The sequence below is a fragment of the Trichomycterus rosablanca genome, chromosome 3 (assembly GCF_030014385.1).
Source record: "Trichomycterus rosablanca isolate fTriRos1 chromosome 3, fTriRos1.hap1, whole genome shotgun sequence".
In the NCBI taxonomy this organism is placed as follows: Eukaryota; Metazoa; Chordata; class Actinopteri; order Siluriformes; family Trichomycteridae; genus Trichomycterus; species Trichomycterus rosablanca.
Genome location: NC_085990.1, coordinates 8,127,341 through 8,151,518, shown reverse-complemented (window position 1 = coordinate 8,151,518; position 24,178 = coordinate 8,127,341). Strand labels below are relative to the sequence as shown.

General features: G+C 42.0%; 1 protein-coding gene across 2 annotated transcripts; it reads right to left on the bottom strand.

Annotated features, from left to right (window-relative positions):
- Positions 1-9,147, bottom strand: prpf31 (PRP31 pre-mRNA processing factor 31 homolog (yeast)). 2 transcript variants are annotated; one of them, XM_062992593.1, is made up of 14 exons: positions 9,120-9,147; positions 5,890-6,105; positions 5,680-5,740; positions 5,048-5,131; positions 4,592-4,689; positions 4,245-4,351; positions 3,503-3,672; positions 3,262-3,419; positions 2,749-2,838; positions 2,547-2,674; positions 2,391-2,463; positions 1,493-1,621; positions 1,278-1,376; positions 1-826 (listed from the first exon to the last, which is right to left on the bottom strand). In XM_062992593.1, the coding sequence occupies exons 2-14, from the start codon at positions 6,103-6,105 to the stop codon at positions 704-706; spliced, it is 1,536 nt and encodes a 511-aa protein (XP_062848663.1). In that variant the 5' UTR covers positions 9,120-9,147; the 3' UTR covers positions 1-703. The 2 variants fall into 2 exon arrangements, with proteins under 2 accessions (XP_062848663.1, XP_062848662.1); XM_062992592.1 differs by lacking the exon at positions 9,120-9,147 and adding an exon at positions 8,837-8,938.
- Between the last annotated feature and the right edge of the window lie 15,031 nt (positions 9,148-24,178).

The window sequence follows — 24,178 nt, the reverse complement described above, 5'->3', positions numbered from 1 at the left end:
TTTGTTTTCAAGTGTTTATTCTGTCGACTCTGATTTCCCAGGGCTGTACTGCTCACACTCAGCGTGAAGTAATCATGTAGGATTTACCATTCACATCCCATTATACACCAGTTCTGGCATTTCTGTCACACCCATTAATAACAGACGTATACACTCACTCATATAACAGAAGAAAACCAAATAGTAGGTGAACATACTGCAAATGAAAGTGAGGAGGGAACCCATGTTGCTGTGCCCTAAGCACTAATACAGTGCCACACAGCACCATAGATCTTGAGGACCTGGGTTCTATCCTTTCCTTGTCTATGAGGAGTTTTACTTCTTCAGGCACCGTTTTTCTCCCAAAATGTTCAGATGGTGGATTGGCTGCTCTATCATTTTTTAGGTGTGAGTAAGTGAGTGAATAAATGATGTCTTATGATGGTCTGGTTGCCTGTGTGGGCTGCCCTGCCTTTTGGCCAGTGTTTCTAAATGGCACTGGACCCACTGTGTTTAACGCAGACAGAACGAGTTCCATGGACCCTTTTTCCTTTCAGATTTATTAAAAACAAAGGATGCAAAATAACACATGATCTAAAGAAAAAAAAAAAAATACACTGCGGAACGCTGAGGATCATCAAGCTCCACCATGAAGCTGCTCTATACACTTTTACACAACGGCCAACAACATCATACAACATGCTGCTGAAGGTGTGGTTCAGTCTCACATTTTGCTCGTCTCTCCCTCCCTTTTAACCTTCAGGAACTCGGCCATGTTGGAGAAATATTTCTGGTTGGCTTCCGCCACCTTCTTCTCTGCCGCCTGAGGATTCACGATCTCCAAACCCTGTAGGAAGAAAAACGTTATCATGAGCTTACTGGACATCCCATTCACATCTGTCCCTACAACCACCACTCATCTGGAAGGGCATAAGAGTTCAGCTCTAAGATTAGACTATGAGATTCATCCCAACTGTGTACAGTGGGGTTGAGGTCAGGGTTCTGTGCACCAAACCATGTCTGTATGGACCTTACCAGCGCTGCTGAAACACAAAAGGGCCTTCCCCAAACTGCTGCCACAAAGCACAAACAGTGCATCACATCAGCCTTTGACACATTTGACTTAGGTCAAGATTTTTAAGTCCAGGCTTGTGGACCTTTTGTACTACACCTTCCTTTTAGGATCAGGTGGGTTGGGAAAAGCAATAATGTCAAACTCACATGACATTTGGCTTTTATTGGCTTACTTTTTGAAGTAACCCCCAGGAGAATCCATGACAGAATTCAAGTCTGTTTACCTGTAAGGGAGTGAATGCTACGCTGGAGCTGGTTCCTGAAGATCTGTCTCTGACTGTGGACTTGCCACCGTACGTCATGCTCTGCTTCTGCAATGTTCGCTACACACAAACACAAAACACATATTCATCCATCACCAATCTCAATAAAATAATCACTTCTATTGGAATAGATCTTATGTACTCAGAAGCATCATCAATGTTACTGTTGTTCTTACCTGCAAGGATTTGGAGATGCGAGCTTTAGTGGCATCATTAACCTGTGCTTGTCTCACTCTGCCACTTCCCGATTTACCCAGCTGCCCCAGACTGAAGCCCAGGTCCTCCTGATAGGCGTCATCTTCAATCTGCAACAAACACCAGCACCAATCTCAGCAAACCACAACATCAGTGAGCATTCAGCCAATATTCATTCTACCCTCGGGGCTTGTTCTCATTGCTGTTGCACCAGCGACTCCTGCTGTCCGATAGAGGCAATTACACCAGTATTGGTGGAACACATGGAGCATCACATGACCCTCCAATCTGTCTGAGAATTGTTAATTTGGCTGGTTATTTATTTATTTATTTATTAGGATTTAAACATCATGTTTTACACACTTTGGTTACGTTCATGACAGAACAGGTAATTACTGGCTACATAAAATTCATCCGTTCAAATCTTTAATGTTAAACACAGTCATGGACAATTTTGTATCTCCAATGAACCTCACTGCATGTCTTTAGACTGTGGGAGGAAACTGGAGCTCCTAAAAAAACCCCACACAGACACGGGGAGAACATGCAAATTCAACACAGAAAGGACCCAGACTGCTCCACCTGGGAATCAAACCAAGGACCTTCTTGCTGTGAGGCAACAGTGCTACCCACCGTGACACCCCACACCGCAGCCAGTGACTTCACAGGTGTCCAAGGTCACATCAGGTTTTCCCTTCATCTCTGGTAAGTGTAATTTTACTACACATGCATGATCCAGAAAATTTACCAGCCTGCTGCTCTCCTTAGCCAGACGGGGTAGCCACAGTGCACAGGGAGGGGTATATATCCAATTTTGGGCAATTCAGTGAAGAGGACATGCAAAAATAAAGGTTATTTATAGTTGTGTTTGTGTCTGACCTCTGCAAACGTCATTCTGTTGGTGTGTTTTCTGATCTCGGTAAGACCCAACCTCTCCTTCATCTTCCGGTATCTAAAAATTAATAAAAAGTGTTAGTAAATAAAACACAGTGCAAGTGGCTACCAGTACATGCATATATAAGAACTCAAGTTTACCTCCTGCCACCTCTCTTCTTCCTGGAAGCGTCGAGCGGCGCTGGAAGCGGCTTCACCTGTTTGACGGGCGGCGGCTCCTGCCATTTATCAAACTTGCGCTCAATCTCCTCCTTTAGGTCGTATCCCACCTACACACACACCTCATGTAAGTGCCCCAGTTAAGCATGTGCTGTGTTATATAGAGTACTGAAGGTTCCCTCACCTTGCCAACTGCACTCTCGTGAAAGCTGTCCACGCGAGCAGCAAGTGTGCACTTGGCTGAGACCAGACGTGCCGCCTTCCTCCTCAGATCCTGCAGCCATGAGTACAATGTGAAGTTTATTAATATAGACCATTCGCAGTTAGAACCAAACCTCATTGTTGCACCACCCTCTCCCAATTATATATATAGTCTATATTTGGACATACTTGATTCTCCTGTGAAACCCTCACTGGCTGAAAGGGGCTACCATTATACATGTAGTAACATATACATTCTGAACATGCACATATAAAGTCATCTGTTAGCAATGGGTGTTGCTGAAACAACCGAATTAAGTCATTAGGAGACGTGTCTATATACTTTTGGCCATATAGTGTACATTTTGTTCCGGACCATATCCATTTACGATATGTTTGTGCATAGTCAGATCAAGCATGCTCTGGTGAAGATTATGTTGTGTGTGAAATGAATGCGCTTTTGAGACTGGTATGGTGTGCGCATGTGTGTGCTTACAGGAGGAAGGGACTGAACGACGTCGCAGTGGTAGATGTACCCTGTATGAGGGAGCAGTGAGGTGCTGCTGAACCCTGATAGAGTTCTCCTCTGAGCCCCTAACAGCATCAGGTTACATGCTGGCATCTTGGACAGGTTCGTCAGTCCTCCAGCAATACCTGCACTCACAACATATGTGTTACTCATGATCACACACAAATACACATGCACTGACATGCACACACAAGCTCTGCTTTGTTACCCATGATTTTGGCAGCAGTGGAGGCCCCAACTATGATGGATAGATTGGGAGCAATGAAGGACATCCTGGACTCGACATATTCATAGATCCTGTGTTTTGACTGGTTGAGCTCTAGCGCCATATCACACGCTTCCTCCAGTCGCTGGAGCTCCTCTTCACCAAGTAGTGTACTACAAACATCAACCAAACATGAATTAGAAAATAAACATTTCTGTCAGTACAACTGGTTCAGTCATCCACACGAAGGGTGTAATGGCATAAAACATTCAGTGTGGTGTAATGGTATATAACATGCAGTGTGATGTTTGTTTGTTTGTTTGTTTATTAGGATTTTAACGTCATGTTTTACCCTTTGGTTACATTCATGACAGAAACGGTAGTTACTCATTACACAAGATTATATCGAACACAGTCATGGACAATTTAGTGTCTCCAAATCACCTCACTTGCACATCTTTGGACTGTGAGAGGAAACCGGAGCACCCGGAGTAAACCCACACGGACACGGGGAGAACATGCAAACTCCACACAGAAAGGACCCGGACCGTCCCACCTGGGGATTGAACCCAGGACCTTCTTGCTGTGAGGTGACAAAGCTACCCACTTAGCCACCGTGCTGCCCCAGTGTGGTGTAATGGTATATAACATGCAGCATGGTGTAATTGGCATGTAATAAGCAGCGTGGTGGTGTTATACTTCATGTGCTGTTTGTCCATAGAAAAATGAGGTGAAATGAACTCACCCCTGTGTGGTGGAGGCAGTGACACTGACCACCATGATGGTGGCATTGGTCAGGATCTGCTGCAGTGTCTCATTGTTCTTACACTTTTCCAGGTTATTCCCCAATTCCTACACACACACACACTTTTTCATTCTCCTGAAATATCAAAACTAGTAATGTTTAGTTATTAGCAGCAGTTTTTTGTTACTGCACTAGCGCTGCAACTAACAATCATTTCTTTATTTACTTATTTAAATAAAAGCATAGTAATTCAAACAAATAACACTTATAGTAGATACAAAATCTGTCTAATTGTTATTATTACCAATGCTAGCTTAAAAGATCTATCTAAACAAAGTGTCGTTTACCTTCACAGTTCTAATGTAATCCAGCGAATTGGGCACCAGAGATTCCAGTTCTGGGAATCGTTTAGAGTATTTATCACGCACGAACTTGTGAATAATATCTACAAATACAAGATAAAATAAACATTATTATATTTCTTTTCACTTTAAAACAACCAATTTGTAACTTTGTAAGAAAAGATCAGTAAAGGATTTTATATTGGTTTGACCAAATATTGACACAGTGGCTAAATACAGCCATTAACTTTAAACCATAGTACTACAAAGTGTTTAAAAGTTCAAAAGGGTAAATATTTATGTCCCATGACAACTCTTATTCAATAATTTATTTTATTGTGGTCTGAACAGCAGTGGTATTAGTTTGAAATGTAATCAGAAAACTGTTAGTACTAGGACTGTAAACTGCTGAGTAGAGCAGAGTGCAGGAGGGTTAAATGTTCTAATGGAGGTCAAACTCACTCAGCTCATTATCAATTTCAACAGTCAGATTGTTTGCAGCAACGATGAGCCGATACTCTGGATCAGCTTCCACAGGACCTGAAACTGTGCACAAAATACACCAATTACTTCAGGTACAACTGGCTAGAATGATATATCAGTACATCAATATACCCTGATATCAAAACTTCAGACAGCTAATCAGATGAGCAATACATTCAAGATACACTACAAGGACAAAGTATTGAGACAGTCCCCCTAATTAGTGAAATCAAATATTTTGAACACACCCATCCTATCACATGTATAAAATCAATTATGTGCAACAACAGTTTGGGAAAGGCCATTTCCCTTCCCTCCAGTACGACTGTTTCCCTGTGCAAAAAGCAAGGCCAATAAAGATATAGTTTGACAAGTTTAGTGATAAAAACTTTAAATAGCAATGACTGTAGCCCTTTGGATAACCACTGGGATGATTGGGAATGTTGGTTGCGAGAAAGCCTTCTTCTTCAACATGGGTGCTTCTCAAAAGAAAAAACCCTAAAAAACGATGGTGGTGCCACCATATTAATGCCCATGGTTTTGAAATAGGTTGTTCAGATACTTTTGGCCATATAGTGTATGTTTTCATGCTAATACATGCTGCTGCTCACCGTCAGTGTTTTTGCGTGGATTCCCCACATATTGAGCAATCTTCTCCATGATCTCAGCAAACTGCACAAACACACACATACACACAAGTTAAATTGTAGCATTCCAAATTGCACACTACTGTACTAAACACTGCCACTGTGAATGGTATAGTTCCTCACTATGTGGCACATAAAACATGGTTTGGGAGATAGCCCATAATCTATACTCACAGATTTGCTGTTGCGCAGTTTTGCAATGGAGTTCACACTCTCTGTGCCACTGTAGTCTGTCTCCATCTCCTCTGGAATATCCTCCAGACCTCCATCTCCCACTCCCCCAGCCATCTCTCCATCGCTCTGCTCTTCTTCTCCACCTCCATACAGTCCATCTTCTCCTTCATCTCCGGCCTCCTCCAAGTCTGCCAGGAGCTCGTCTGCCAAAGACATCTACAACACCAAAGTAAGAGGAGACACACTAAACAGACTGGTCTGGTGTAAAAATCAGAGCATTAAAAGTCAAATGACATGTTTTTCTCATAAATCCATGAATAAGAAAACAGCCCAAGGAAACAAGAGCAGAGATATCATTGTGTGTAGTTCAAAAGAAAGGCTGGAACTAAAGATAGTAATGATTAACTGGTTAGTGGATTAAAAAGTCCTTGTCAGTATGAAGCTAGTCTGTATGGAGTATGGAGTATGGAGTGGGACTGCTTTAATATCACCTCTGCATTTTAATTCATTATGATTAACATATTTAGTTAGTGCTCAGATTAAATCAACATTCTGAATTGTTGAACTGGATCTGCTCACCAACTTTCTGTTCTACATCACTGCTACCTTCACTATGTTTCACTGATTATTTTTCAGTAAAGTATGATTGTGCTGATGTGTAGCACTGTGATGTACTAATCTGGTAAAAGTATTTAACTATATATACAGTGTATCACAAAAGTGAGTACACCCCTCACATTTCTGCAAATATTTTATTATATCTTTTCATGGGACAACACTATAGAAATGAAACTTGGATATAACTTAGAGTAGTCAGTGTACAACTTGTATAGCAGTGTAGATTTACTGTCTTCTGAAAATAACTCAACACACAGCCATTAATGTGTAAATAGCTGGCAACATAAGTGAGTACACCCCACAGTGAACATGTCCAAATTGTGCCCAAAGTGTCAATATTTTGTGTGACCACCATTATTATCCAGCACTGCCTTAACCCTCCTGGGCATGGAATTCACCAGAGCTGCACAGGTTGCTACTGGAATCCTCTTCCACTCCTCCATGATGACATCACGGAGCTGGTGGATGTTAGACACCTTGAACTCCTCCACCTTTTACTTGAGGATGTGCCACAGGTGCTCAATTGGGTTTAGTCCATCACCTTTACCTTCAGCTTCCTCAGCAAGGCAGTTGTCATCTTGGAGGTTGTGTTTGGGGTCGTTATCCTGTTGGAAAACTGCCATGAGGCCCAGTTTTTGAAGGGAGGGGATCATGCTCTGTTTCAGAATGTCACAGTACATGTTGGAATTCATGTTTCCCTCAATGAACCGCAGCTCCCCAGTGCCAGCAACACTCATGCAGCCCAAGACCATGATGCTACCACCACCATGCTTGACTGTAGGCAAGATACAGTTGTCTTGGTACTTCTCACCAGGGCGCCGCCACACATGCTGGACACCATCTGAGCCAAACAAGTTTATCTTGGTCTCGTCAGACCACAGGGCATTCCAGTAATCCATGTTCTTGGACTGCTTGTTTTCAGCAAACTGTTTGCTGGCTTTCTTGTGCGTCAGCTTCCTTCTGGGATGACGACCATGCAGACCGAGTTGATGCAGTGAGCGGCGTATGGTCTGAGCACTGACAGGCTGACCTCCCACGTCTTCAACCTCTGCAGCAATGCTGGCAGCACTCATGTGTCTATTTTTTAAAGCCAACCTCTGGATATGACGCCGAACACGTGGACTCAACTTCTTTGGTCGACCCTGGCGAAGCCTGTTTCGAGTGGAACCTGTCCTGGAAAACCGCTGTATGACCTTGGCCACCATGCTGTAGCTCAGTTTCAGGGTGTTAGCAATCTTCTTATAGCCCAGGCCATCTTTGTGGAGAGCAACAATTCTATTTCTCACATACTCAGAGAGTTCTTTGCCATGAGGTGCCATGTTGAATATCCAGTGGCCAGTATGAGAGAATTGTACCCAAAACACCAAATTTAACAGCCCTGCTCCCCATTTACACCTGGGACCTTGACACATGACACCAGGGAGGGACAACGACACATTTGGGCACAATTTGGACATGTTCACTGTGGGGTGTACTCACTTATGTTGCCAGCCATTTAGACATTAATGGCTGTGTGTTGAGTTATTTTCAGAAGACAGTAAATCTACACTGCTATACAAGTTGTACACTGACTACTCTAAGTTATATCCAAGTTTCATGTCTTTAGTGTTGTCCCATGAAAAGATATAATGAAATATTTGCAGAAATGTGAGGGGTGTACTCACTTTTGTGATACACTGTATACATATACACACATTTTCATCATTTAGCAGACACTTTTATCCAAAGTGACTTACAGTTATGACTGAACATGCAAGCAATTGAGGGTTAAGGACCTTGCTCAGGGACCCAACAGTGGCAACTTGGTGGTGGTGGTGGGGCTTGAACTGGCAACCTTCAGATTACTGGTCTAGTACCTTAACCACAACCTTAACCTTAACCTTAACCATCCATCCATCCATCCATCCATCCATCGAGTTCTTCATTATATATATATAATTAAGAACTATACATGTACATTAACATCAGTAATAATTATAATTGTTATTTTCATAGTAGTTTTTAAATTTGTTAATCAAAATAAGATTAAAAAACAAAATTGTTGGCAGAAATAATATTTAAGGTTTCTTTTTCCAGTCTATTGAAATTGAGTTCACTGTAAAACATGAAATTTGTTAACAGTTTTAAATAATACATATTAAATATATTCGCTGATTTAGATAAATAATATCAACACAAAACTTCGAACTGCTTTTAAATTTGATATACATAAAGCTAGTTAGCTTAGCATAGCTCACTACTACAGACTGCAGAATACAGTTAGCAGACTGGCTAGCCGATTAGCTTCTCGGAAGATTTTTACTCCAACCATAAATTTTCTTATACGTACCTTATTAAAACGTCCTCAGTCTTGCAAATAAATACAAATATTTTCAATTTAATGTGTATACACCAGAATAAAGCAACAGTCCTTTACAAACAACGTTCTACTGTCGTTAAAGCTGCCGGATGCGCCGCTTAAAGTGTCGCCAAACCCGCACTGCCTTCTGGGAAATGTAGTCTGTACAATGAAGGTTAGTCTACAGAACCTACATTCTGTAGGTGTAAGTGCATCACAGGGCACACACACACACACACACACACACACACACACACACACTTCGGACAAGTACCTCCAATTGACCTGACTACATGTCTTTGTCTACATGTCCTCGACTTGATCCTCCACCCAGGACTCGAGGAAGACAAGCATCAAGGCTGTTCTCTGTTCTAGCGCCGAAGTGGTGGAATGAACTTCCTCTGTCTGTCCGAACATCTGAGTCTCTTGCTGTCTTTAAAAAACGATTAAAAACCCACCTTTTTACTAAACACTTTTTACTAAAAAAAAAAAAAAGGCACTTTGGTTCTAACAGGTTTTAGCAGATTTATGTTCTTCGACTGTTGTTTACCTAAACTTGAGAAATAAAATGTTCACTATAGAAGCACTTCTGTAAGTCGCTCTGGATAAGAGCGTCTGCTAAATGCTGAAAATGTAAATGTAAATCTTTGGACTGGTGGGAGAAAACCAGAGCTCCCAGAAGTAAACCCATGCAGACACAGGAAGAACATGCAATGGCCACACAGAAAGGAACCCGGCCACCAGTCAGGGAATCGAACCCAGGCCCTTCTCGCTGTGAAGGCGACAGTGCTACCCACTGTGCCGCCCTGCATTAACATTACCATTTTAAAAACAAAAAATCCAAACACACGGTTTAATAAGCCAGTACAATTTATTTTTATCAAACACCTCAGTAAATGTTTCACAGTTTCTATTTGATTCATTTTCACCTCCCCAGAATAATCGATAAGAAAGCTTGTAATGAAACAGATGCTAAAAGCCACTATACAAATGAGCTGGTTTTATTTTAGACACTGACTGACCATCGACAGCCTGCCTGGTTTGTTCAGTTTTCTTTTTAACTCACACGTAGCTACAGAAAGAATGAGACTGAACGTCAAGTACACATGAAAATAAGGTTTAGAAACAGATACACTAAAGTGACTGATCGGTACAGACTAACATCTACGAGTATTTGAAGGTGGAAGATATTGCAAAGCTCATGAAGAGATACATCTGGCTTGGACGAACATAGCACCTGATTAAAATAATGCATAACAATTAACAATGCAAAATACAAGTGCAATTTATAATTAATTAATAAATAAATACACAAGAAATAAAAGAAATAACAATTTGCAATAAAACATGGTAATAAACAGAACTGCTAGCATTTTTTCTTCGTGCAATCTAATAAGAGATCTAAAATAAATTCTAAAATGAGTTTGTACATGTGATGTCACTATTTATTTGTACAAATACTAAAATCACTGCACTGTTAAATACAAAGGGGTTCACTCCACCCCCTCCCTCCAACAAAGATTCAACTGCGACAGGAACACATTTTCATTTACAGTTGTTGGACATGTGCTGCAAAAATTAGATTGGGAAAAATGGCGAATAAATAAATAAAACTGTAGCTGTCTATTATGCTAGGCCATGGTATTGGCTGGCCAGGCATCTACACAGACATGATTGGCTATGTCAGGCAGAAGCTCTGTGATGGATTGTTGGCCTGCCTTGTGCCCAGTGTTTTTTTTGTTTTTTTTTTAGGAAAAAAAGGGACCTGCTGCAACCCTGACTAAGCATTTGAGAAAGCATTTGATGCTTGATTAAATTTGATATTCCATTGTATCGAACTAGATTACACCTTTGTTTACGGAACACTGTGACTGTATTTTTAAGAAAGCTCATTTCTCATGGGTTGGAGTTCTGCTCTTAAATCATCATAGCAAAAGGAACATAATGAGAACCCAGTTCCTGTTCTACTCCAATGCTTTCTGCAACATGCAAGGCCCCAAAACAATCATTTTTTAGATGCTTAATATCCTCAGATTGTGCATTTACATTTTAGTAGATGCTGAGCAGGAGCTGGATCTGATTCATGGACCTGGTGTTGAAGGTGTCCTTTCAAATTACATTAATGCAATTATTCTGTTCCATTTTGCAATACTGTGAGTGTTGATATCAGCACATGCCCAACATGAAAGTACACTATATGGACAAAAGTACTGGGACACTTCTTTTTATTTTTGAATTCATGTGTTTCAGCCACAACAATTGCTAACAGGTGTAATAAATCTTATTATATAGGAGAAATTATATGCTTTCCCACTTTGCCTTTCCCACTTTTAGGGAAGGCCCTTACCTGTTCCAGCTTGACTGTGCCCCTGTGGGCAGAACAAGGTCTATTAAGACAAGAAGAAAAGCCTTGTTTAAAGTATCTCCAGTGTCCAGCCACACTAAACAGCTTTGAAATGAACTGGAACAGCAATTTAGGCTTTCTTGACCAACATCAGTGCTCAGCCATACAAATGCTTTTTGGATACAAATTCCCAAAGTCTTGTGAGAAGTCTTCTCAGAAAAGTGGCTGTTATTATTATAGCTGAAAAGACGACATAGATGTCAGTCTATTTAAAACCACTTGTTTTTGAAATTGGATGTCCAACAAGCCTATGATCATGTGTCCAAATACTTTTGGCCATATAGTGTATCTGCTGAAGCTCAGAGACACAGGTACTGTAAAAGAGAAGTGCTGAAAATGCTGCCTGTTTTTAATAACAAATAGAAAGGTTGTAGAAGAAGCTGTGAGGAGAGAGAATGAGGGAGAGAGAGCTGGTGCACTGTATAGAACGTAATCTTAACGTAACTGTAACAAGACTCCTATTGCATAGCCGTCAACTCCACGTCTGATTTTACTCAAGTTCAGGAATTTCCTCCAGCCTGAAAAACAGGAGTCTGATTTATAAAAATAACCTCCAAGTGACGTCATCACTCCAGAGCGCTACATATTTCACCTCTGTGTGTGTGTGTGTGTGTCACACTAAATGTGGATCATCAGCAGGACTGACGGTAAAGCGTGAAGATGCTGATGCTGATAATGACGATGAGCCGAGTCCTGATGAAGATTTCCCCTTCACTTTGTTCCTGCTGGTTTTGTGACTGCTTGATCCTAACAAGAAAAACACACAACACTGATTTTAGTATACATTAGTATACATTATATGGCAAAATTTATATGGCCAAAATTATGTGGACACCTGACCATGACTATGGGCATTAATATAGGAGTCAGCGCCTCCCTTGCAGCTGTAACAGCCTCCATTTTTCTAGGAAGACTTTCCGCAATATTTTGTGCTCATTCAGTTAAAAGAGAATTTGTCAGGATGAAAAATCTTATGTTGGATGGAGAAGACTAAGCTTTCAATCCTGGAAGGAGCTGTTACCACAATTTTTTTTTCTATTTTATTTTTGCATTTTCTCCCCATTTCCCCCCAATTTAGCGTAGTCAATTTGTCTTCCACTGCTGGGGGATCCCTGACTGCAGTCGAGGTGAGTATATTGCTGCTCACACCTCCTCCGACCCGCGCACAGCCCTTAACGGAACCCTTTTCCACCCATGCATTCTGCACAGGTGCCTCTATCTGCTAATCAGGGTCCTTACACAGCGTTTGAAGACCCCACCCACATAGTCCGGTCATCCCGCCCTAGCAGAAACATGTCTGCTGCAGGCACTGTCAATTATGGCCGTTAGATGGCACCCTGCTGACCAGTTGCAACGCCGAGTTTCGAACCGAGGAGTTCAGAATCTCTGCGCTGGTGTGCTAGCAGAATATCCCGCTGTGCCACCTGGGTGCCTAAAATTTTTTTTATATATATTTTTTATTACACCTGTTAGTGGTGGGTGTGGCTGGAAAAGTGTGTCTCAAGATAGTGGTTGCTTAGTGGTTAGGACTCAGACTGAAGGTTGAGGTTTGAATCCTTTTGGGCCATTGTTGGGCCCTTGAGCAAGGCCCTGACCCTGTGCTATGAGCCCTGAGGGATATGCAAAGAAGATCTTTTAATTGTACTGTACACCTGTATATGCACCAGTACATTCACCTGACAATAATGGCATTTCAACTCAAATGTAAGTTGAGGTGTAATGAATTGTTCATGTGGGGTTAAATAAATTCTTAATCACGCTAAACCTACCGTGTCCATCAGAGTGCACTGCCTTCACAGCAGGAGATGGACTGGTTGGGGTGGAGCCAGAACTCAGCGCATTGGTTGGCGTTTCCTACAGAAGAAAGACATTCAACAAGTGATTGGCCAATAATTACAGAGCAACCAAATTAATTGTACGTTTTTATGGGTTAACGTTTTGCTTGTTTGCTTGCCTGATCAAAAAGGTAGACCGTGACATCATCGAAAAAGGACACGTTCCTCCCGTGGTCACGGTTCTCCTTGTCGACAGGTTCTTTGGGAGATTTCAGCAAACTCCTCAGTCCTACTCTTTTGCGAACGTCGGTCTCAGTGACGACGATGACTTTCCTGGAGGACTCGTCCTGCTCTTCCTCTTCTTCGTCCTCTTCAGCATCGCTCCCTGTAAAGAAGCCCCTTCTCCGAGAGATTCGGTTCTCCCCTCCTTCCCTGAACCCTTTGGAACCGGGAGAGAGAGGGAGCGAGAGAGCCAGTGGAGGAAGAGAGAGGGAAAGGCGAGCTAGTTTAGCTGGAAAAGAGGATGGTGATGATGATGAAGGTGATAAATATGATGGTGATGTTGAAAGAAGACAAGATGTGAGTGTACCAAAGAGGAAAAAAAACAACCAGTCCTGTTAAACTAAAGAACTGTGAAGAATTTGGGGGCTTTACATCAAGTTCATGGTCCTGTGTCTAGTTACTTTTGATCATATAGTATTTTAAAAGGTACATTTAACCAGCGTTTACACTGGAAGTGTGCACAAAACGGCAAAGTGGCCCAACGTTGCTCATTCTCTATGAGAGCTGGAAATACGTGATAAGGTAATGCAATGAGGGCGAGCAAATTTCAGTTTGCTGCTGACCTTTATAAAGCACTGCCAATGAGACAAATCTGTTTATACAGCTTCATCAGAAGTGGGGCGGCGCGGTGGCTAAGTGGGTAGCACTGTCGCCTCACAGCAAGGTCCTGGGTTCGATCCCCAGGTGGGGCGGTCCGGGTCCCTTTCTGTGTGGAGTTTGCATGTTCTCCCCATGTCCGCGTGGGTTTCCTCCGGGTGCTCCGGTTTCCTCCCACAGTCCAAAGACGTGCAAGTGAGGTAAATTGGAGATGCAAAATTGTCCATGACTGTGTTCGATATAACCTTGTGTGAACTGATAAATCTTGTGTAATGAGTAACTACCGTTCCTGTCATGAATGTAACCAAAGTGTAAAACATGATGTTAAAATCCTAATAAACAAACAAACAATCATCAGAAGTGAAGCACTGACACAGCGGAGATAAACGAATTCTCTCTTTTTTAAATGGATTTTCTGCCCTTTTCTCCTGATTTTAGTGCATCAAATTTTTACCCAATTGCGTTATGCTTCCTCTCCACTGGTGCTGATTGAGGAGAGCGAACTAACACACGCCCCCTCCGACGTGTGCAGTAGCCGGCTGCATCTTTTCACCTGCACGAGGCGAGTTCATATGCGGATCAGCTTTGTGTACGGACAGTCACACCCTGATCGCATTATCCCTCAACCCTGCGCAGACGGCATCAATCAGCCAGTAGAGGTCGTAATTGAATCAATTACATTTACATTTACATTTTCAACATTTAGCAGACGCTTTTATCCAAAGCGACTTACACAATGAGCGGAACACGATGAGCAATTGAGGGTTAAGGGTCTTGCTCAGGGACCCAACAGTGGCAACTTGGTGGTGGCGGGGCTTGAACCGGCAACCTTCTGTTTACTAGTCCAGTACCTTAACCACCAAGCTATCACTGGCGCAATTATAAGGTAGCTATCCGGCTTTTCCCTCCCTGTATGAACAACAAGCCAATCGTTGTTCATATAGCCGCCCAGCCAGGCCGGATGGCGGAGCTGAGTTTCGAACCGACAAGTTTGAAATGTCAGCTCTGGTGTGCTAGTGTGTTTTACTGCCGCACCACCTGAGCTGCCAACCCCATGTTTCTTGATTCAGAAACCACTGGTTAAAGCTTTGTAACTCAGTAGCTGTTTAATAAGATTGAATGTAGCGTTCGATTGAAGCAATAAAAGTTAATGAACCCACGTCCACTTTTTTATCTTCTCACATCTCCAAATGATGACGATGCAGATCGTTCCTGTGAATAAACGTTCCTTACTGTCAGTCAGTATTCTGGATTGTTTTAAAGATCATCGCTCAGTGGTACCGTCAGCAGAAATGCTTAAAGCCATGGAATGCAGCAATCAATATACGTAATTCCAGAGCTAATGAAACATCAATTTAAAGTATTATACACCAACATGGCTTTGTTTATTGATTTCTCATGTTAAAGGCACCTTTCATAGCTTGGTTAGTGGCTGGTGGAGCAGGCATGACTTCAGGCTTCTCCATCATCATTATCGTCTGTGTTTCCAGTTCTACCTCAGTGTCTTCAGTTTCAGGTAAAGTCGGACTGGATGGAACTGCGTCCATTTTACTGCACAGTAAGATCACACAGAACTTACAAAATTAAGGTGGTACCACAGAATCATCATATTTTCGGATATACACAGAAGTATTGGGACACCCCTTCTCATTTTTTAATTCATGTTTCAGCCACAGTAGTTGCTATTAGGTGTACTAAATAAAAAAAAAATGTTATGCTGCCAACAGTGTTTTTCTGTTTCAGCATGACTGTGCCCATGTGCACAAACCACGTCTATAAAGACATAAAGACAAGCTTGAAGAAAATCATTTGTTTTAAAAATGGGATGTCCAACAAACTCAAAGTCGGCTGTCCAAATACTTTTGACCATATAGTTTATTTAAGTCTAAATTCTTTCTATTAGGCAGTTCGAAAGATTCAAGCCAACTTTTGTGATCATACTGAAATCATAACAAACCTTTCAGTCTCCTGGGTGGAATCCTTCCCGGAAGCATCATCAGCTGCAACAGGATTGTTTTCACCCCATGGATGGAGGATGATGCTGTCAGTAACAGTAGATCCCCACAGCACATTGGTTTTAACATTTTCACTGAGTGAGTACTGAAGTTTTTCTTCACAAACCTAACAAAAGCAAAAACATGCAAATAAACATCAGTTTGTGTTTGTAATCATGTTGTTGCACCAGTGTGATAGCACCAGTGGGATAACCCAAAATTGTGGTGTAAAGTACATCACAGTATCTTGCTAACCTAACATTTTTTTCATCAGGAGTTTGGTTCTGTAGAACCCTGCAGCAGCAGCACAAAGTTTTCTAAATCAGGGGTTTTCAACCTGTGGGGTACGCCCCAGTATCTGTCTGGGGGGGGGGGGGGGGGGGGGATGAGTGCCTGACCAGGGCAATTCATTTTTCACCCACAGTAGACATTTGATTAGTCTCACTGACCACGCACGTTTAATGTTATCCAGTTTAGTCTGAAAAAAAACCTTAAAAATAGGGCTAAGAGCAAAAATACATCGGTGAAAAAAGCAACGACTGCTGTTATAGGACATGTGTGTGTCTTTAAGAGAGATGCTCGGTTCACAGTGTCTATATAAGTGATTCAGGAGTCGATTCATATAAAGCAAAGCGTAAGTTTCTTTTCTCAGTCATTTCTCCATTTTTACTGTTATTAATTAATGTCGCGGTTTTAAATAAACACCAGATACTACAGAACATTTTGTGTGACTCGCTTACCTTAAAAAGCTCAGGCTTAATTAAACTGCTATTACCACAGAGCGGTAACCGAGTCAGACTCGTTCTGCCTGTGGAGCTAAAAGTTTTCTGTCAGTCGAAGCAGAGAATCCTGAACTAACCAACTTAGTAACTGATGAACTTTTGCATCTGCTTGGCTCTGTGAAGTATCTTTTTGAAGTAATACTTTCAATCAGCAAAATTGCAACGTATGTACAATGTGCACAACGTTAATTATGTTATTTTAGGTTGTCAAGAGCTTTCGCGATGGTTTCTGTGCGATGGTTGACAAAGGTGGGGTTGAGGCGCAAGTTTGAGTATGGGGGGTGGGGGGAAGTTCGCGGTTGGCACACGAAAGGGGGGCGCATGTCCAAAAAGGTTGAAAATCCCTGTTCTAAATGGCATCATTAATAAACATTTATATCAGTGAACCTGATATAAATACATCAAAAGGTAAAAACTGGCAAGCCAGCCAGGAGGTAAGCCTAACTCAAAAACTTCCAAGCTGCCTCTTCAGAAAATCCAACACCAAGATTCAGTGAACCAACCTGGTAAAATCTGATTAGTAAGTGGTCAAATACTGTTGTTAACACTAGGCTGAATCGGTCCTAAAGCCCTGGATCTTTATAGGATTAAAAATTAAAATAGTAAACATCTCATTTCAGACTTGATAATAAGATAAGTGTTTTCCTCGAAGAACCTTTATGACATTGTCTCCCTGGAACATGTGATACATTCCACAATAGTAGCCTCAGGTCTACTATTATTAACCTCTGTTAAACAAATCTGCAATGGTTCAGAATCACATACAAGCTTTAAAAACCCACCAACTCAAACATAAATCATTCACTGAAAATCCTTTTAACCAGCATCAATTAGTTTTAGCTGGTTAATTATGAACATTCCTCCCTTCTTTTCTGAACATGTTCCATTAAACAGTTTATGTCTTCCCGTTCTGTTTTTAACAGTTATGTATAACATCAATAACAGAACTTTGACATATTCCATCTCACCTGCATCATTAGCCCATTTCTGGTTTGCATTTGAGACAGTGACTGTTGGCTTTTGGCACTTTCACTTGAATGACATGGAGACAGCTTTGATGATGTGTCCTCTTCTTCATCTGCATTTTCTTCCCAGCTTTGTGATTGTGAAACATCTGAGATTTTGTGACCCTCCCGTTCTGAATCAATTTTTGCCTTCACATCTGTATTTTCTGAATTATCTTGGCCCTCCTTGGTGCTTGAGACAGTTTGGTGATTCTTCTTCAAAGATTCAAGAAGCTCTAAGTTCCCCAGCAATAGATCTCCGAGAATATCTTCATCTCCAGAAATGCAGCACAACTTTTCCAGTTTTTCAAAATCCTCCAGTGGTTCCTCCTCCAAGTTCTTCCACTCTGAGATGAGCAACTCTGGAATGTAGTTTAAGGAGCTCTGAGAGATGGTAGAACAAGAGTTGCTCTTTCTGTCATCCTCGTTTATATGATCTGAGAGCAGGTGAGTTGGACTTTCAACACTTAGTGGTATTTTCTGTCCCAAATTAGCAGTAATGCCTTTGTTAAGAGTGTTGGTCGAATGTTCTTCTCTTGATACACCTGAGAAATCAACATGGTCTGTGGTGTCAGGCAAGGTAAGATCAGCTGTGTCATCCAGGACTGGACTAGACTTGATTTCAATATGGTGAACTGTGTTTGGGAAATTGTCTGGGGCTTGGTAAGTGCCTGTTTCTGTATGCTGAGAAGCAACACAGTCTGAGATCTCTCCAGACAACAAGGAAGAGGAGAAGCAGTGAATGTCGCTGCTATGAATTGTGCAAAGTTCCGCTTCTGCATTAGCTTTGAGATTGGGACAAGATGGAGAATCTGATCGCTCATTTTCTAAACTGGACTCACCTGGTTGATGATTTGGTGTTTGGCAGTGATCATTCCCAACATTCTGGCTGGAAGCATCTTGGCATTCTGAAGATAAGTGAGCTCTTCCAGCAATGTTATTTGTAAGGATAGAATCAGATGTTTCTGTCTGGGTAGTCATTAAGGACTGAGTACTAACAGATTCCCAGTTGAGATTTTTTGGTGCGTTGTAATTTGTATGACATTCAGTCTGTTTGATGCTTTCAACCCTAACTGAGTCAGCAAACATGTGACCTATGCCATCTTGTTCTTCAGCGTCATTCTCTGTGTTATTGAAGTTCTCTGTTTGGCTGAAGTCCATAAAGTCATCTTCTGCTTCATTGTGTATGTATTCATTAAAGTCATCTGAAGATATTTTACCAAGACCATTCATTTGGGTCAGAAGCTCCTGCTCTGGACTCTCCAGATTATCTACTTCCACGGTCATAGAGTTCACATCATCTTCTAGGTCTCCACAATCTGTGTCAGGATTTTCAGTGTTTTCCCACCTTCGAACATCCATCTCCAGGAATGGCATCTGTTGAATTTCAGGAGCTTCATTAATCCAACTTTGAAACATTTGTTCCTCTGGTGTTTCATCATAGCATTTACTACTTTGAGTTTCCAGAATGGTAGGTTGAAGTTCACTCTCAGCTAGTTCATCTGGATTCTCAATGTTTTCCACCAGGTGGACATCCATCTCTGGCTTCCCTTGAGTTTCAGGTGCTTCCTTATCCCAACTTAGAAGTGCTTGACTCTGGTCATGTTCTTGTCTTTCATCATTGCATGTCATTTTAAATGTATCCTGAATGGTAGGATGAGGTTCACTTGCAGCTAATTCATCATTTGCTTCGTCTTCTTCAAAGAAGTCATGGCTTGTGGACAGACTTTCTTCCTTTTGGCATTCGACAACATGGATGAAATATGGAATTAACTGTAATTCTGTTTCAGGTCTCTGGCTCTCAGCTGTGGCCCACTGGTCATTTTCAACTGTTGCCCAGTCCTTTTCATCAGATAGTATTTGGTCATTTTCAGGTGAAGCATTCTTGCCATTTTCAGCTAATACTAACAAATCTTTCTCGCCTGAAGCCACCTGGTTCTCTTCAACTGAGACATACTGGTCATTTTCATCTGTCCAGAGATCATGATTACATTGCTGGAATTGACAAACAACTTCTTCCTTCAGGGGTCGGTCTGTCTTTTCAGTCTCTTCAGGACCCTTCCACAATTCTGCTTTAAGGTCAAGTTTCTCTGAGGCTTCTCCATCAAAATATTTTATTTCTTTACCCTTTGTTGGACTTTTCTGTTTTCTTTCAGCATCCTGAAAATTTCTTTCAAAGCAAAGCTCAACTTCTGCTAACTGCCTTCCAGCCTCTGAATTTGCCTGCTTATCAATTTCTTGAGTATGAGATAAGCTTCTCAAGCCCAATTCTTTATCATATGCATCTTGTCTGTCCAGTGCACATTTTTCTATATCAGAGGTTGCTTTTGCATTAGTCTCAAACCTTGTGGAAACGGTGGAAAAGCTTAAGTCTTCAATGCAGGACTTGTTTAGCTGGAAAGTCTTAATAGATGTACAATTTTCTGCTCTCAGCACCTCTTGAATTTCTCCAACTTTTGACAAATATTCATATTCATTACTTTTTAAAACCTGAGTTGCAATGAGTTCCTCAACCAAATTTGATTTGTGGGACTTTCCTGGTGATTCTACATTTGCTTTGGAAAGCAATCCAAGGTCCAGATTGTAAAGCTCTTTATCTTGACTTAAACTGAGAGTGGACTCTTGATAGTTTACTTGAGAGTCACCAAATGAAACCCTTTCTATTGGTTCATCCTTAACAGACGAGAACAACCTGTTCATGGCATTGCTATCACTATTTGAGCTCTCCAAAGTCTTAGATACTGGCACCAAGGTATCATCTTCATCAAGTTTGGAATTTCTTCCAGTAATGACTTCCACTGTAGCCTCTACAGTGTCAAAAGGTCTCACTGTAACTACTTTATCTGAAAAAGATTCCTGAACATGCCATTTGTTTTCTTGACTATCATCCTCAGCCTCTGTTTTTTCCTCAATTCCCATCAGTATTCCTTTCTCTGCTGATCGACCACTGCCAGGACAAGAGGAACTCAGTCCATCGCTCCTTCTAGACAAACCTTCTGCAGCATCCCAGTCACTGTCTGAGAAGTAAGCAGAGTCTCTATGTGGAGTTTCAGTTCCGAGAATTCGCCAGCCATTACCTCCTCCACTACCCCATGGTTCTCCAGGTGTGAGGCAGTCCATGGAACTTGAGGTAAGAGGTGACATTGCTGAGTCCGTGGGTGTAAAAGTAGACAGGGATTGTTCAGAATTTGGTTCCCTCGACAGGGATAATGGCAGCCCATCCATGCCTTCTTCGGCTAAAGATAATGTTGACTCTGATGTATTGATGCCTTCCCTCAGAGGGTCTTCTTCATGATCACATCTAGAACTTAAACTGAAGTCTCTATTGTTCAAAATAGTCTCGTTCCTAGATGTATTCATTTGTGAGACCTGACGAGAGTCTGGGCCTTTTGGAATAAGTGAGTTACAGTGTGTCTCAGTTACGCTTGCATCTGTATCTACTGAACTGGCCCACTCAGGAACACCCACACACGTAGACTTTTCTAGGCTAAGGAGTTGCTCTGAATTTTCAAGTGTACCAACACTGTGCACACTTGCTTCTGTTTCAAACATCATCTCTGAGTCTTTCACTAGTGAATCCACTGGACTGCCGCCATCTTTTCTCATTTCTTGAACACAGATGCCTGGATTTAATGCAGAAACATCTACAATAGCTGAATGGTTATGACCATGGGGTTGTTCTGAACTTTGAAGTGGCTCATCAATGTAACGTTCTGTTTTAAGCATCATGCCAAAGTCCTCCACCAGTGGTCTACTTTGGTCTTTTTTCAGTTCTTGTACATTGATGCTGTCAAGAGGCATCTCAGTTACCTCTTTAATATGTTTATCAGTCAACAGACTGTGCTCAGGTGCTTCTGTTTCTGTGTCCTCACTTGAGCTTTCCTGTAACTGAGGTTTGGTTGGTCTTGAAAGGTCTTTGCTTAAATTATAGAAGGGTAAGTCTTCCATAACATCAATTTTTACGTCATCTACTTTCTCTGGCACAGGAGATGTCTGGTTCATTAGAAGCCCTGTTTTAGGCAGGATGTCTGAAAGAGCAAGGTCAGAGTCTGATACTGCTCTGGCTGGATGAGTATCAATGGACACATTTGGTTCAGTTTTATGGCCTTTTAATTTTGTTGATATTTCAAGTACAGGCATTTCTGGTCGCACTGCGACTTTTATTTCACTTCGTTTCGCTCTCTTGGTAACTTGGGCATAGATTGCCTCTTTAAAATCACTCTCTCGCTTTCCAAATGATTTTTCAGATTCAAAAGAAATCGTCTGCGAGGATTCAGGGTCAATGCATATTGTCTCGTATTCAGGAGTTATTGCTGAAGATGATAGACTTTCTTCCTGTTTGCTTTGTCTTGTTATTATCTCAGTAAGGAACGTTTCAGCTGACTGGATCTGTTTTAGGAACTCCTCTCTGGTACTTGCCTCCATTTCAGACTCAACATTCTCAGGGCTTATCTCTGACAGTAGGGAACGACCTTCTACTGCCTCATTGCATGTCTGTAAGTCTTGTGGACGTGCATTAGGAAAAGGTGTAGTCCCAAAGCGGGACACTGGGACACCCCCTTCACCATCATATACATCTTCACAATCAGATACAGCAGTGTCAATCTCGGTGAGGAACAAATCCTGCTTTTCAGGACAATCTTCTTTAAAAGTCTTATCAGACTCAAGTTCGGTTAGGAGGGATTGTGAGTGTTGCATCCCTTTAATTTCAATGTCGTTCTTATCATCCCTGCTCCATGAGGTTTCCCCAACATTCGACTCCAAGGGTTCGTTGGAGACTTCTGTCAGAAATAGGTGAATTGGGGACTTTTTAGATGCCACAACTTGTTCCCGATGCAACTCAGCATCCTGCTTCCAGATAGCTGGTAAAATAGTGTCAAGACGAGACTGGGTTCGTTTCATTCCCCTGATGAAAAGTTCGACAGTGGCCGGATCTGGGTCATCAGCCAAGCTGGTGTGTTCGATAATAGTGCTGCTGCTAAGTCTGCTTGGGGATACAAATGGAGAGTTATAGTCATCCTCTGAGTACGAAGTACTTGAGGAGGACTTTCTTTCAATTTCTGAAAATGTGGGGGACTTCTTGTCTTTGTAGAAATTTGTCGAATTGTGCAAGGACTGCGAGCGTGTCATGCTTTTGTCATCAGTTTGCTTTTCATAGTCACAGCTTAACTGGTCTCTTTCTAAGTGCACTGCAGGATTGTTATGTCTAGAAAACGTATCTCCAAAATAACTACTCCTTTGGGGTCTGTAATGAGGAGGAAGGGGTGGAGGGCAGTTCTGAGGCTGAGGATACATAGAGTGTCCACCGGAGGATGGTGGAATGGATGGAGAGTGCGAAGGAGATGGAGGCAGCATCTGATGTATCCGACTAAACCCCAAATGATCAAAATTAGCTTTAGATGTTGAGCTGCTCATAAATAATGAATCAGAGGTCTCGAATTTGCTAATGGGATAAGAAGGTACAGGGTACTGACTCAGTCCATATGAGCGAGGGTATATAGGTGGCGGAACTGGAAGGGGTCGGGAGAGTAAATGGCTCCCTGAAGACATGGACATCGAGCGGGGTTTTGGTGGGAGGACTGGTCCTTGGCAAGTAACAGATCCAGAACGCCTCAGACTTGGGTCATTCTTTGCATCTCCAATATCGATGATGGCGAAATCTGTCACTCTGTTGGAACTTTCTTTGCTGAACTCAACTAGGCCTATATTTGGAACCAGGACTTGAACTTCACTGGACCTTACAGTCTGAAAGTTCGGAGCTTTTCCGACATTTTCTTGGTAATCTAAAACCGATTTTGCTCTTCTGAGAGTCCCATTGGGAATCTCCACCAACTCCAAATCACCAGCATCGCTAGAATCTTTTTGTGATAAGAAAGACCTCGCTTTAAGAGAAGTGGATTTGTCTTGTGGGGTGTGTTCCTCCAGGCGGATGTAGTACTCGCTTGCTAGGGATGGACTACGAGCGCTAATCACAGGTACGACTGTAGGGGTGTCCAGAGACTGTCTGTGACTAGAACTAGGTGCTGGTATTGGTTGTGGTGTAGGAAGTGGTTTATAACCCCTTCTGGCATGTGCTTTCTCCCAGAAATATTCGAAATTCAAGCCTTTGCTGGTTTCAGTGACGGTCAAGATATCATCCAACTCATGTGTTGAAGGAGCAATTGAGTCCACAGGATCCAGAAGAGGAAAGGAGTTATCATTCCCTCTGAAATATCCCTCTTCTCGAACATATCTGAGTTTCTGGCATTCACTTGCGGATGAGTGGTAAACATTAGAACGAATGGAGTTCCATCTCCTTTCAAACGACTCTTCGCTCTCGCCTCGCGGTCCCCGGTTATGTTCTGCCACATACTCCTCTTCATCATCATCCTCCACTACCCTCCTCCGGCTTGGACCTTGGTCTGCAGCAAGGAGGGATGACAGAAGGATGAATATTTCATTGACTGTGGGGCGCTGAGATGGAGAAAGCCAGCAGGACTGCATAACCTCATACCT